Source organism: Podarcis vaucheri, assembly GCF_965113315.1.
Source record: "Podarcis vaucheri genome assembly, chromosome: 13".
Lineage (NCBI taxonomy): Eukaryota > Metazoa > Chordata > Lepidosauria > Squamata > Lacertidae > Podarcis > Podarcis vaucheri.
Genome location: NC_138751.1, coordinates 15,854,336 through 15,869,490, shown reverse-complemented (window position 1 = coordinate 15,869,490; position 15,155 = coordinate 15,854,336). Strand labels below are relative to the sequence as shown.

The 15,155-nt window shown below is 47.1% G+C and overlaps 1 protein-coding gene across 1 annotated transcript in view; it reads left to right on the top strand.

Moving 5' to 3' along the window:
- The window catches only part of STX1B (syntaxin 1B), a 56,253-nt gene extending 43,582 nt beyond the window's left edge, over positions 1 to 12,671 (top strand). Inside the window, exons 3-10 of the mRNA XM_082196798.1 lie at positions 2,507 to 2,606; positions 2,840 to 2,914; positions 3,977 to 4,050; positions 4,493 to 4,601; positions 5,231 to 5,304; positions 6,134 to 6,271; positions 7,305 to 7,415; positions 10,326 to 12,671. Coding sequence (XP_082052924.1) covers positions 2,507 to 2,606; positions 2,840 to 2,914; positions 3,977 to 4,050; positions 4,493 to 4,601; positions 5,231 to 5,304; positions 6,134 to 6,271; positions 7,305 to 7,415; positions 10,326 to 10,406 — 762 coding nt within the window. The 3' untranslated portion in view covers positions 10,407 to 12,671. The remainder of the gene's footprint in view (positions 1 to 2,506; positions 2,607 to 2,839; positions 2,915 to 3,976; positions 4,051 to 4,492; positions 4,602 to 5,230; positions 5,305 to 6,133; positions 6,272 to 7,304; positions 7,416 to 10,325) is intronic.
- Positions 12,672 to 15,155: the final 2,484 nt, after the last annotated feature.

Here is a 15,155-nt window from a genome sequence, read left to right as displayed (position 1 = left end):
GTCCTCTCCTTCCCACTTCTTCGCAGCCTGCTTTTGCATAGGAAACAGAGCCTATGAGCCCCCATGCCCTGAATTAACTCCTGCTTAGACACGTGCCTGGGATCTGCACGAGAGCGGAGCGCATTAATATTCAAGCAGCATGGCTTTTAGTATGCAAGAGCATCTTGTTAATGATTCTATGCAGCCTCTGTGATGCGCAGGCGTCAGAGGTGGAAGGATTGGAGGGGGGGGGAGGCAGAGAGATGCCACCGGGATGGCAGCCACCCACAACTGTGAAATCCACGTTCGCTTGTTGGGTCTTGTTCACAAGTCGCAACTCGTGGCTGAGATCATCGCACTACACCCCGGAGAAATCTTGCCGTTTCTCTGAAGCAATTCCGCAGCGTGCTGTGGCTGCTTGCAGGAAATCCATGCCTCAGACAGCTCTTGCCTCTCTTTCCTTTGAATTCCAAGTTCTATTAAAAATAAAAACCACCTACAGCCCACTCACCCTCCCTCTCTCAAATAAAGCATACAGATTGCATCATTTCATGCACAATTAGCAAATGTTGTTGCGTTGCTTTGACCCAAGATTGTAAATATTCTTGCAGTCTTTTCCGGTGGGTGCCTGGATTCTTATCAGCCTCAGCACTCATCAGGGAGTTAGTTACCAGTGAGACCCGTAATTAACGATCCAATCTTATTTATTGCTTTTGTGCCCCCCCTTTTCTCTCCAGTCAGCTCCAGGCGGTGTACATGTGTGTGTCCCCCCCTCATTTAATCCCCACAACAACCCTGAGAGATAGATTAGGCTGACAGGCAGTGACTGGCCCAAAGTCACCCAGCGAGCTACATGGCAGAGTAGTGATTCGAACCCTGGCCTCCCGGGTCCTAGTCTGAGCCTCTAACCACTACACCACAGTGGATCAATTTGTGGACATTTGGGCTCAGGTTACATATGATAGTGGAAGACCCATCTATTTAAGACCTGGGCCTGCCCCTCTCCTGCTTAGACTGGCAGCTTCCCCCCAAAGAGAACTACTAAATTGGTGGCTGCCTCCCTGAAACCTCATTTATGAAGTCATTTTCCCTCAGCTGTGCTCTAGCTCTGTAAGTCTGTAGGGGAGGAAAAGCCCACACGGGGAGAAACTCTGGGGAAGTTAAACAATGGATGGGGATTCTTATACCCATGAACTCCATATGTCCTACAAATCCTCTTAGTTCACACCCCTCTTTATACACGACTGAGGCAGACCTGAGTTCGAAAGCTGCACTCTGTTCCAACATAGAATCATAGAAGTGTCGACTTGGAAGGGACCCTGAGGAATATGAAGCTGTTCCATAGAACCTGACACTGTGATTCCGCTGCATGAGGGAAGGCAGGGTTGGCCCAGGATTAGTGATGCTTGATTGAGGGGGCACCAGCAAAGCTATTGTCTGTCGTGAGCGAGTCGGCTGCAGATTTCAGGACCTTGGAGAGCGTCTCCTGGTAGTTTGCCTCCGGGCCCCGTATTTCAACTCCTTTCTTCAGCACAGTGCTCCCTGGTGGCCATGCTGAGGCCTTACAGTCATTTAACTGAGGAAAACTACTCTATCAGACAGACAAAAAGGTATTTAGGGAACATTTAAGTCAGAGTTTCCCAAACTGTAGTTCATGGACCGCCAGAAGTCCCCAAGCTTCATTCAGCTGCTCTGTGACATGTCTGCATTAAATATTCCTATTGCTTTTTTAATTGGCTGATTTGTTTATCTCTTATATTGCATGTTATTGTATTACGGTCTGACAAAGAGATCATAGTCTCAGTGAACTGTAGCAAAACTGTCAGTGCAAAGAAATATTTGTTTTTATTCATTTATAAAAAATATTTATATACTGTTGTTCATTAATTTAAAAAATCAGAGCAGTTTTACACAGTTGTACATAAAGCAATGCAATAAAGAGCATTTTTTAAAAAAAAAAACTTTAAACCAGTTAAATATTATGGACAGTTATATTATTAATTATTTTATAAAATTAAGCAGAAGTTGCCCACTGTATTGGCAGATTATTCCACGATCCTGGCCCTATGGCACCAAAATCTCAGTTCCTTGTTGTGAAATAAGCCTCACCAACTCAGGGAACAACCATTGACACTACTGCAGATGATCTCAGTGGTTGAGCTGAGATATAGGGTTCAAGCAGTCCCTGAGGTACCCTGGACCTAAGTTGATCAGGGCGTTGATGGTGCCAGAGGTACTTCCCCCTCCTGCCTGATGCTCTCGCTCTGCACATGGCAACATTCAGGCGGAATGTGGAAACGAGGCCTGTGTATCGCTCTCTCCTTTTCCCGCCTCTGTGGCTCCTTCATGGAATCTCCTCCAACCCTAAGAGTTCTGTGGCTCCACGATTGGCTAAATGCAGCACAGAGGACCCGTATTGACCGTGGCAGCCCTGGGTCACCGTATCAATTACTTAGCGGTGGGCGTTCAAGGAACCGCAACAGGAGGGAGGTCCATGCTCGCTTCTTGCCTCCCTGTCTTTCCCCAGGTGGAGGAGATCCGCGGCTGCATTGAGAAACTCTCGGAAGATGTGGAACTGGTGAAGAAGCAGCACAGTGCCATCTTGGCTGCCCCCAACCCAGATGAGAGTGAGTGGAACACCCAGAGGCCCACGTCTAGTGATGCTGTCCCATGGCGCTTGCACACGCCCCGTGCCACACGTGAATTTGCCCAAGATGGGTGCGCAAGGCTCTCTCTCTAGATCCTGCGCAAGGATGAAGGCAAACAATGCATGTGGGGGAACGGACACAGTTCAATCATCCCCCGGGTCTGCTGTCAAAACACTCCCTCCATTTTTTTTATTTTTGCATTTTCCTTGTAGAGACCAAGCAGGAACTGGAGGATCTCACAGCTGACATCAAGAAGACTGCCAACAAGGTGCGCTCCAAGTTGAAAGGTAAGAGCTGGGTCTCCCCAACATAGAGTTATTATATATATATATATGTGACCGAAAGTCCAGAGGTAGCATTGTAACCCATTTACGATGGAGTGGAAGGTTCGCAGGCTATGGAGGATTTGCTCACAAACCTATTGACAGCTGCACGAATTATTATAGCCAAGAAGTGGAAGGGGCAAGCAGAATATATAATAGAAGAATGGTATAAAGAGGTGTGGGATATAGCTATTAATTAACACGTGCCATTCTTCTTTTTCTTTCATCTTTGGCGATCACTCGTAGCCGAGTAAGATTGTCTTCCTTAAACACGGTTTTAACAATGAGTCCGTAAGTAACTGCGGAGGCCAATTCTGGATCCACACTTCCTTCCACAGTGGGGACATTGGTTCCCAGGCAGGAGTTGATCACAGTGTGGATTTGCCAACTGTGCCTTCCTCTTAGCACGTTTCTCCCTTGCATCCTGAGTTCGAGTGTCTTCAAAGCCCATGACCCCTTTGGTAAAGGCTGTTCTCCAACTGGAGCGCTTGCAGGCCAGTGTTTCCCAGTTGTCGGTGTTTATACTACAGATTTGCCTTGAGACAATCTTTAAACCTCTTTTGTTGACCACCAGCATTACGCTTTCCATTTTTAAGTTCGAAATAGAGTAGGACGGGGAATATGCAGGAGAAATGATTCTGAGGAGATATGGAGGGCGTTTGTAGAATTTGTACTGTTAAAACGGAAAAGAGGTCAAACCATCGCAAGCCAATGGGAAGCCGGACAGCATTGTGGAAGATGGTCCCTGCTCTGCTCCGTGCTATTTTCACGTGGTGCACAGGAGCTGACCGAGCGGGCGGTGGGGATCCATGGGTCGGTTAAACGACCTCCATGGGCCGCTTGTGGCCCATGGGCCTTAGGTCGCCGGCCCCTGTCCTATCCCTTAGGTAGCTTTGAACCTGCAACTTGGCAGCTCACCACTAGAGGCAGCAGAAGAAGAACCCAGAAACTCCAGGCTCTGACCCAGACAGTTCTTCATTCTCTGCTAAAGCTGCCCTGATCTCTTTGCCCTTGTCCTCTCTACAGCGATTGAGCAGGGAATCGAGCAGGAAGAGGTGCAGAACCGATCCTCGGCTGACTTGCGAATCCGGAAAACGCAGGTACTTTTCTTCGTCACATATATTGGATTTTGCCTTATTTCTCCTTCTTCTTCCCCCACCCTCATCCCCAAAGTACCTATATTTAAAATAAATTGCATGCTTTGTTTTTTTAAAAACTTTCTGGTTAATTGGGGGCGCCCATGTAGCTGACCAAATTGTTTTTTAAATCCATGCATCTAAACCCTGGGGGGAGACCTACAGGATCAGGCCAGTGGCCCATCCAGGCCAGCGTTCTGTTCTCACAGTAGCCAGCCAGAAGCTTTAGCTCATTTGTGTAACAATTTCCCCTCCCCCCCCACACGCACCATTCCAAAGGTCTGTGATCAATAGGTATGGGTCTTAAATTGAAACAGGGGAGCGGAGGGAATGAGGGGTACGGCCCGCTCTCTTTGGTGACTTCCTCTCTTCCCCAACATGACTGACTCCCCATTTCGCTGCCTAGCACTCGACCCTTTCCCGCAAGTTCGTGGAGGTGATGACGGAATACAACACAACCCAGTCCAAATATCGAGACCGGTGCAAGGACCGTATCCAGAGGCAGCTGGAGATAAGTACGTTAATTCTCTCTCCTTGGCTCAGGGATTGCATCAGTCCATACCCTTCAACATTTCTCTGATGAAAATAGGAACATTCTGGGGTCAAATCAGAAACTGGGACGGCTTCTGTAAATCTGGGACTGTCCCTGGAAAATAAAGATACGTGGAGGGTCTGATGCAGCTTCTTGCTTCCATCGCTGGGCTCTGTTGAAAACAGCTTCTCCATGCAAACCTGGAAGTGACCTCTCCAGACAACAGAGCGACTCTTCTTTTCTTATCTCTGAGACTGCGATCTCCTGAGTGACACGGACACCATTAGGCAGTTGAATGCACATCCATACTCAGTCCGTTTCCCTCCCTTCCACACGACCCCAGCTGCTAGCAACCCACGCTACACCACTGGGCTGTCCTAAAAGCATATTCTCCTGCCACCCTCTTGCCGGTAGTTGCACGCTTCACTGGTGGACGGGAGCCTGCTCACTTTTACATGAACTGGAAACAAGGAGATCAAAACAAACAATGTGCCAGTTTCCTCACCGGGAGGCCAGGGTGCGAATGCTTTGTTGAAGCAATAAGGCGATGCATTATAATGTGTATTATAAAGTGTGGCGATTCATCATGGCTTTGGTCTTCCCTTTTTGCAGCTGGCAGGACAACAACTAACGAGGAGCTAGAAGACATGCTGGAGAGCGGAAAGCTGGCAATCTTCACCGATGACGTACGTATCCCAAGCATGTCAGACATGGCCGTCTTGTGGTTCCAAGCTTAGGAAAAGACAGGGTTGGGCTGCTCTGCTAGGAAACTGCACTGGGGGTCCTTGGAATTTATGGGTCAGACTGGGAATGAAGTAAGCAGGTTCAAGGAGGGGCAGAATGTCAGGCAGGATGCTGAAACCCCAACCACTGATATTACAATGCCCTGTTCTTCCTTGCTTCCCTTCATAGTCATAGGGAATAGAAGTTTGCCAACATTTCTTAACATATAAGAAGCAGGCTCTCCGGGTTCCTCCTCTTAACCTCTTTGGTCCATTGTTCTAACAGGGATGGGGCTCTAACTTGGGTGGGTGCTGTTTTATTTGGGGATGGGGTTCTTTAAAATTGTTTTCAAATGTTTTATGTTAATTTGTATACCGGGGTATTGTTTAGGGGCTTTTGTTGGGAGTGTACTTTTTATTAGTTTGTATACATTATAGTACTGTTAATTGTTTTAATTATTTCTATTATGTATTTTGTGCTTTTATATTGTAACTTTATGTTGTGAACCACCCTGAGACCTACAGGTATAGGGTGGTATACAACCTTTAACAACAACAACAACAACAGAAGCTGTGGTTCCTAGGACAACAGCCACATTTAACAAGTCTATGTGGTTCTGTCTTTCAATCTGTATCACTGCTTGTCAATTTACATTGTTTATTCAAAATGTGGGGTGGAGGCTTCCCCAGAGGGTTGTGGGGGCATTGGAGGGCAGGAGTTTTCCTTAGTGCAGAATTCTGTCTGCCTGTCTGTCTGTCTTTCTTTCGTCTTGACTCGTGTTGTTTCCTTCAGATCAAAATGGACTCACAGATGACGAAGCAGGCCCTGAACGAGATCGAAACCCGGCACAACGAGATTATCAAACTGGAAACCAGCATCCGGGAGCTTCATGACATGTTTGTGGACATGGCTATGTTGGTGGAGAGCCAGGTACGCCCGCAGGGTCAATGTGGAGCTGTCCTTGAAGACGCTGTGTGAGTCAGTCAGTTCACAACGCAGCTGCTAGACAACGGAGAGGGACCAGGAGATGGGATCATATCATACCCCGCTTGGAAACCAATTCCAGTGGCTCCCTATTCCTTACCTTTAACACCCTGCATGGCTTAGGACCCCGGTGCATTCTCCAGCATTGACCCACCTGTGTTTCTGGGGTCTCCATATGAGGCTCGTCCATGGGTGCTCCCACCATCAGAAGCAAAATGGCTGGCAGTGATAATAAAAAAGGCAAAAATAAAAATCTGCAATCTTGAACAGGAGCACTCCACACAGCAGTTCTAGGTCTTGCTTATAAGTAAATAAATAAAATAGTTTCATTGGGGACTACAGACTTCATCACACACACCCCTCAGAAGTCAGTGCAGAGGGATCTCGGTGATTCAGTATAATAGCTTCAGTATCTGTAATTCTAAAATTCTAAAATGAGAAGTCTCAGGGCTCAGTTACCTGGAAACTTCTCTCTCTCTCTCTCTCTCTCTCTCTCTCTCACACACACACACACACACACACACACACACACACCTTGCCCTGTATTCTCAGGTGAGTGGCTCCTCTTTGCTAAGAAAGAAAACTTTGTACATGTTCAGAAGCACATTTTCCAAGCTGAGCTCTGACAGCCAACCCCCCCCCGCCCCCAACTATGATTTCATGTTTGTATCCCTTTGCTCAAGTTAAACCTTGGCTGGGAGTTATTTTGTGTGTGGAGTACTTCACATGAAACATGTACAAACCAAATCAATGAGCACAGAGGTTTGGGCTTTAACTGGGAAAGACTTGGGTTCAAAACCCATGGAGCCATAAAAACCCATTGAATTGTTTCTGGCTAGTTGTTGTCCTGAGCCTCGCAGGGTTGTTGTGGATATGTTAACCTCGGAGGAAAGGGTCAGGATGATCAGATTATCAGCCATAGCCGTTGACTGAATTAACTCGCCTTACCTTCACAAGTCGCCACTTTCTACCATTTCAGGGGGAGATGATTGACCGCATTGAATACAATGTCGAGCACTCCGTTGATTACGTGGAAAGAGCCGTCTCTGACACCAAGAAAGCTGTAAAATACCAGAGCAAGGCTCGGAGGGTAAGTAGGAGCGGTTGGGACACGGGGCAAGGAAGGCAGAGAGGGGCTAATGTTCCCCTCTAGGCGCAAGAGGCAGTCAGGAACCTGGAATGAGTAAAATGCGTTGGAGAAGGCATGGCTGAGAACGGAAAACTGAGGAGTCAAGCCGAGTTCAGAAGAAAGGGAGATCTAAGAGAAAATCTCCACAATTAGGAAATTACCTATGGATTCCAGATTCTTTGGGAGCGAAAAATAAAGTGGGTACAGTGGCTTCTGCGGCATATTTGCCACATACAGTCGTACCTTGGATCCCAAACGCCCTGGAACTCGGACTTTTTGGTTCCTAAACGCCGCAAACCCAGAAGTGACTGTTCCGGTTTTCGAACATTCTTTTGGAACCCAAACGTCTGATGGGGCTTCCACAGCTTCTGATTGGCTGCAGGAGCTTCCTGCAGCCAATCAGAAGCCGCAATTTGGGTTTGGAAGTCAAATGGACTTCCAGAATGGATTCCATTCGACTCCCAAGGTATGACTATAATTTTGAACCTAAGTGAAACTGCCTTACTTGGAACCAGACCTTTTCTTCTTCTCTTTTGGTACTATCTCCTCTGACTCCAACGCTTCAGAAGGAGGAGTTTCACAGCCATACTAACCGAAACCATTTTAAATGGAAATGATGGTGACTCAGGGGTGGAGAATTCCCTCCAGGCCTATCTGCCCTGGCCCTCAGGAGTCTCGCAAGGCCGCTCACGCCCCTCACTGACCATGCACCACTCTCTCCTTGACTGCTTCTGCCAGCCTGGAATGTGTCCTTGAACTGTGACAATTGTTTCTTGCTTCCCTGGATGGAGTGAGTTGTGTGTCCATGTTGTGTAGAAAACTCTGGCTTATGGCATGTAGGAGATTGTAGACAGGTAAGAGTCGTAGGTCTTGCTCCTCCCACTTCTGCCTCTAGCCCCTCCCACTGCTGACGGGTGGCCCCCAGAAGCCTGTCCATGAGGAAATGTGACCCTCAGCCTGAAATTTATTTATTTGGTTTTTTTAAATTAAATTTCTATAGCTTCCCCACCCCTGTGGTAACTGAACCAAATGGCTTTCTTTCCCCTCTGTTCCTTATTTATTCCTTATAATATTGTTAGGTTGCCTCTCTTGCAAGTCATCTGACAGTACATAACATAACTGTTTATAAAATCGAGCAACTATTTTAAACACCACAAACTGACAGCAGTTAAGAGCTTATTATAGCTCTCGGCCGAAAGATTTAAAAATACATTTCCACAGCATCAACCTGAAATCATCAAGGAAACGCATGTTGGAATGAGTAAGTTTTTTTTACAAGAAGAAACAGCTCATTTAGAAACCTGAATAGAAAGGGCTGATCATGTATAAACAGGTGAAGAGTTTCATAGATTTGTGGCCAGTATTAGGAAAGTCCTCTCCCTTGCGTCCTGCAACTTGATTGACCTTCCTTGCAGGCATTTTTATATGCAACTCTCAAAATTTTATGCACACAGACACTGGAGAATTAAAACAGTTAACAATTATCATAGGGACAGAACTGGGATTAAGGTTGTTTTTAAAGGAATCTATGAATACAGTCCTTTTACAATAAGGCTATCAACAAGGGCTCTTGCAAGGAGCCCTTGATTAAAATCTGTGTATTCATCCTAAATCACACATTTATCAGAAATGTTGGCCTGTGGATCACAACAGGCTTCAGCAACCTGCGGCCCTCCAGATGTTTTAGACAACAAAGTCTGAAAGGGGGGGTTACAGGCAGTGTTGAGTTTGGAGGTACCAATTGGCCAATCGCCAAGGGTTGCCTAGTAGTTGTGTTGGTGACGCTTTGCAAACCCCAGCAATCACAGCCTCATGCCTTCGCCTTTGCCTGCACAGCTTGGTTTCAGACCATGTGGTCAAAAGAGGTCAGCTGACATCATTGTTATATCAGGTGATTGACAGGTGGGCAGCCCCACCCACCCATAAAACTTGTCCTATGCGGAGTGAGGGAGATAAGGAATTTGCTCACCAGCCAGATCTTCCCTGCCCTCCCCAGGCCCACGTCTGATACCAAGCCATCAGCCTTGATGGCATCTTACAGAGCCTGAGAGGTGGGAATGAACTTTCATTCTAAAATAGGCAAGGGGGAAGCTGACAAGTGCAGAGAGAAGGGAGGCTGGCCTATGGAGGAACGCAGTGGCAAGTACTGAAAACCTGATGGTGGTTGGGAATGAGGACAAAGGGGATAGTCATAGAATCAAAGGGACCCTGAGGGTCATCTAGTCCAACTCCTTGCAATGCAGGAATCCTGTCCACAGCCATCCTTGGGCAGACGCGAACCACCAACCTTCTGGTTAATAGCCAGATGCACTGACCCATTGCTCCATAGCCAGGATGCTCCAAAGGCCAAGATGGAAATTAAAGATTTTGAGGAGGCATTCAAAGTGAGGAAGGAAGGGAGTCTACTTCTTGGTTGCTGTGTTGGTTGGTGATATCACACACCATTTGTGATGGATAGCTCTGCCCTGGTCCATTCTCTGGTGGCTGCCACTCAAACTCACGTGCATGGCCTGGTATAGGCCTTTCCGAACCTGATGATTTCGGACTACAACTCCCATCAGCCACAGCCAGCCTGGGTGTTGTAGTCCAAAACAGCTGGAGGATGACAGGTCAGGGAAGGCTGGTTTGGTGGGTCTACAGCCACCAGTCAGTTCCTGGGCTTCCCTTGCATCCCAGCCACTCATGTCTTGCTGGAAATGTGTTGCTTCGATTGTGTACTGTGCAGGAGTGCACAACATGGCGGCCCACAGTTTGAGACTCAACGCCTCGCCTACCACAGCCTGTTACTAATGCTCGTTTGTCTTTCTTTCCTCCCCTCCCTCCTCTCTCTCCTTTTCCGTATTGCTCCATGGATTTTCTTGGGTAATGTAGAAGAAAATTATGATTATAATTTGTTGTGTTGTTCTCGGTATAGTACTGGCCTCCTCCATTGGGGGCACGCTTGGGTTGTAAATTAAAGCAAAAATAATAATAATAATATTATAATAATAATTTAAAAATTGTACATGCAGTGGATATAACAGCACATGTTCCAGCTACCTATAGATAAAAACAACTTTATCGGGTCAGCAAATCTAAGTTTGTTGTTCAGCATCATCTTTCTCATCCATTTTTACTCATTTGCTGGACACCAGGGTTCTGCCCAGAATTTCCAGAGATTCTGGGCCTCAACCGGGTGTCTCGTAACCACACCTCCTCTCCCCCTCCCCTCCACCATGGTCCAAAACGTGTAATTCCTGCCCACCCCGGCGATTTCCCCCTTCATATCAATGGTTAACCCTGAGGGAAGAAATGGTTCGTGGAGCTCTTTTCCCGTCTCAGCGTGGGAAAGGACCCGGCCACGAATCGGGCAGTCATCTCTAAACGGGCCGTTGTTTAAAGTGCTAGGACAGGAGAGATACCTGAAAGGGAGGGGGGAATAGGCGGAAGCATTAATGCTGGAGTACTAGGCACTAGCGAGGGCCGCGATCTAGCGCACAGCTGTTTGGAACATACTCTGTTGCACGCAGGGGTAGGGTCTGTGTTCAGGTTCCCCCTCATTGCCTGTAGAAAGGGAATGGTGAACGGTACACCTCGTGCAACTGACAGACACTCCCTTTTCATATCTGGCAATGGGAAACCTTGGGGAAAACAGGCGTTTCCAAAAGTAGCATTCGTTGCAAGTACAGCCGTGCCTTGGTTCTTGAACGCCTTGGTACTCGGACATTTTGGCTCCTGAACGCCGCAAACCCAGAAGTGAGTGTTCCGGTTTGCAAATGCTTTTCAGAAGCCGAACGTCCGTCGTGGCTTCCACAGCTTCCGATTGGCTGCAGGAACTCCTGCAGCCAATCAGAAGCCGCACCTTGGTTTTTGAACCGTTTCGACTCCCGGAATGGATTAAGTTCGACTGTATTCCAAAACACACAGAGACACACAAACAACAACAGCAACAACCCTGAAGTTTTCATTCTTAGGTACCTGGAAAAATTGAGTCAATTCTCAGGGCACAATCTGTTCATCTGCTGCATCTTCTTCCTTGTCCGTCCGTCTTCCCCACCTTGTGTGTGGCTCCACAGGCAGAACTTTCCTGCCACAGGTCCCAACCCCATCCCTTGCCGCTGTCAGAGAGCTGCCCATGCCTGGCAGCATGTGTAAGAGACTAACTGGATCAGCCCCTCAGATTTCAAGGATTATCATGGCGCTCCAGGTCACTTGGGTAGCAGTAAATAGAATCGTTGCATCCAAAAGTTCCTGCTGCTCTAGCTTCCAAAGACTCTCAGTGTGGACTACGGCCACGTTAAATTGGTGTGTTGATAGCGACCACCTTTTTAAAAGATTGCCATATCAGCGGGGAGCAAGCAACGTGTCAAAGCTCACATATCAGCACAGTATTATCAAGCAATATTTGCAGCAGCCAGGAATCTGCTTTAGGGGCGCTAGGAAAGGGAATGCTCCCACGTCGAGCCATCAGGAAAGCCGCAGATTTTGCTCCTCTCTTACCTCAAAACTTGTGATGCGAATGTACCCAAGACTAGAAAACAGAGACTGTGGCGTCCAGTCGCCCTGTTTCAACATGCACCAGAAAACAGAATTCTGAACTACTGCTAGCTCATGGCTGTGACCAGCCACTCTGCCATTCTCCCAGCCTTTGCACATAGGACTGGATTATTAATACAGTTCATTTGTATCTGGCAATAAAAGAAAACCAGAGCAAACGACGCTCTTCTGGGCTTCAAATTAGGACCACAACGAGAGGTGACGTTAGTCGTACACTTTGTCCTGGTGTGCATGATGTTTTAAAAAATCATAAATGGCTATTAGTAGGAAGGGGGGTGTCGGAGGATGATCGGGGCTGTGGAGTAGGAGCTTTAACCATTTGCTGCTCCCACCATCTCCACTGGAATCAGGTGCCTTGAGGGCCTGCTCTCTGCAGTGGGACGAAAGCCCAGCAACCAGTGGGTGCTTCCCTCCCACTGCAGACATGTGGGGAGCAGGGCAGTTCCACTCAAAACCATTGCCATAGTCCTTATCTGGCCCAGTGAGTATTTATGTTTATTTTCAAATATCATCCACGCCATGGCTTGCCACATGACTAATATTGCATCTGCCTTGGCCCTTCGTGGGCCAAAAATGCCACCTTCGGGGCTTCAGTGCTTGTTTAGAAATGTCCCACAAAATGCAGAGTGTACCATGTCAGACTGCAGGGGAGTTCTCACATTTTGAATGCTTCTTCATTAACACCCCCCCCCAAAAAAAAAAACCTCTCCCTGCTAATGGAAAACTAGTTTATAGGTTTCAGCTTAACCTCATCTCCTCCTGGGTGTGCTCGTTTTCTATTTTCAGAGAGATTCTGACAGGAGGAGAACCTTCTAGAACCTAGCCCCCTCACTTGCATGCTGACATGGATGGTATGGCTCCAGGGGGGGTCTTGCTGGATGTGGTAGTTTTGAACATGCAGTTCAGCTCTGAGCGATTTCGAATCAGAAACGGAGACGGCTGTCTTAGTAATCCACTGCCAGAAATCAGCTGTTAACGAAAGGGGCACGGGCAACAGTAGAAGGCTTGTTCATTTTTCTAATAACATTCCAGTTTTCCAGACTTGATGGAGAAGGGCTGTCAGGGCTTCTTCCCTGCAGTTCAACGTGGAACTAAAATAAAATAAAATAGTAAGGTTGTTGCTACCATCAGTAGCAAAAGAGAAGAAAATAGCCTCAACTATACTAAAGTTGTCAGCTGATGCTCCAGTAGTGTAGACTTACTTATATGGCAATTGGTTCCCTTGAAGGGTGATCCCAAATGCATCAACTAGAACAAGCTTAATTCATACAGCAGGCATTTGATAGCATTCCATGCAACATTATTTGGCCCATACCTTCCAACACCTTGAAGGCAAAAACAAGGACACCATCTTCCCATATTTTTTCGTGAGAGAAGGACCGCTATTTTGGGCGCCGTGATCTCGCGCCACGATCCCCCCCCCCAACCTTGCATTTTGGGTTGCCGCTGAGATCGTGCTTTTTTTCAGGGGGAAATCATGGCGCAAAATTGTGCGAGACCATGGCACCCAAAATGGCTGCCATTCTCTCATGAGAAAAAAAAGGGATGCCTTGGTTTTTCTGAGACATTTGCAGAGTGTGCTGTTCCCCCGCCTATAGTGGCTCTTAAGGGCAGTCTCTACATTTCAGCAGAATCAGGAGGGAAAGCTTTCATTGGACCATTTCAAATTAGAGATAGGGGGTTGTGTGTTTGATAACAAACCCTTCTTCTCAAGTCCGGAATCCTCGTAAAGAGTCAACCTAGCTGTCTCCCTGAAACATGCTTGTTTTCTCTTTGGCAAGAAGTTTTGGAGCGCTGAAAACTCCAGTTGCCCCCCACCCACAGCCCAGCTGGGCACACGAAGTGCTTTACCACATGGTTCTGCTGAATGTGTGAAGTGGTTCTTGCTTTCAGGTACATGTACTTGGGATCACAGCCTTTGGATCTGGGCTGTTGGTTTTTTTTACTTGTTTTGATTCCTCTGCCCTGTTCCCTCAGCCGCATTGCCTTGACCCAGTGTTCATCTTTCGTGACCTTCCATTATCTACACTGAGCAGCTAGGCTGCTGTGGGATCTCGCTGGCTGCCATAAACGAGAGGCGATCCCTCGCTCTGCCTTCTGTGCATGAAGACCAGCACGAGAACCTACCGCAGGCTAGGAAGACGGAAGTCCTGGGAGGATCTTCAGGTCAATTTCTGCATGCACAAAGCGTCGCTCATGCGGAAAGAGACCCAAAGCCCAAAGCCACCTGAATGCAAAAGCAAAGGCATATCCATATCAAAACTCCATGCACAGAACTAATTCTGCACAGTGTATAGCTTAGCTGTCGGTTGTATCAGTGCCTGTGAAATAAGAAGCAGTGCTAAGGTACTGACCGCCCTGAAAGCATACTCTTGCCACGCTACAGTCGCATTACCCAGCTCTTAAAAACTGGCAAAGTATTATTATCCCATTGGCCTATTTGTGTTAAAATGTACGCCCCTGTGTAACAGTACTCCATTGCTAGAGTACCCTAATGATGCTGTATCCTTAGCAGAAAACAACAACAGCACCTGATGCGATTAGAAGAAGCCACACTCTGACCCTTGCCAAATGTGCTGCAGTATTTAAGAACCCACTTACCAAAGGTGGTGCAGTATTCCGGAGTAAGGTAATACTGTGCCCCTGTGTCGAGTTTAGTGAAATAGCTTTCTGCCTTTCCAAGAAAATAAAACGAGCAATGCAAACTGCGCCAGCAACCTTAGCACCCAAACTATGCATCCTTTTCAGGAGCGCTCGGTTGACGTTTGCTCCTTTAAATGGCATCTCTATTTAAAAGGAGAAGAAGAGAGAGAAAAAAGCACACCCAATGATTAGATTTTGTAGTAGAACATTAGTTGCTTCTTGGTAGGCTTTTGTAGATCTGGAATTACCTGGAGTGAGTACCAACGATCCAATTATAATATTATGAGTAGATTGTGTTGTGGAGTTACCATTCTGGGGGGAAAATAGTATTATTATTTTTTAAAAGAATAGCATGAAAATTATTTTCTCCAGAATGTAACATTTCTCTAGGAACATGTAGGGCAGTGTTTTTCAAAGTTCGGGAGCATTCTTACGTCTGAGATGTTTGAGAGCGTGTAAGAAGTGTTCCCCACCCCAACCCAGTGTTTTTGCATAAATCCCTGTTCTGCCTCCTTTGAGCGG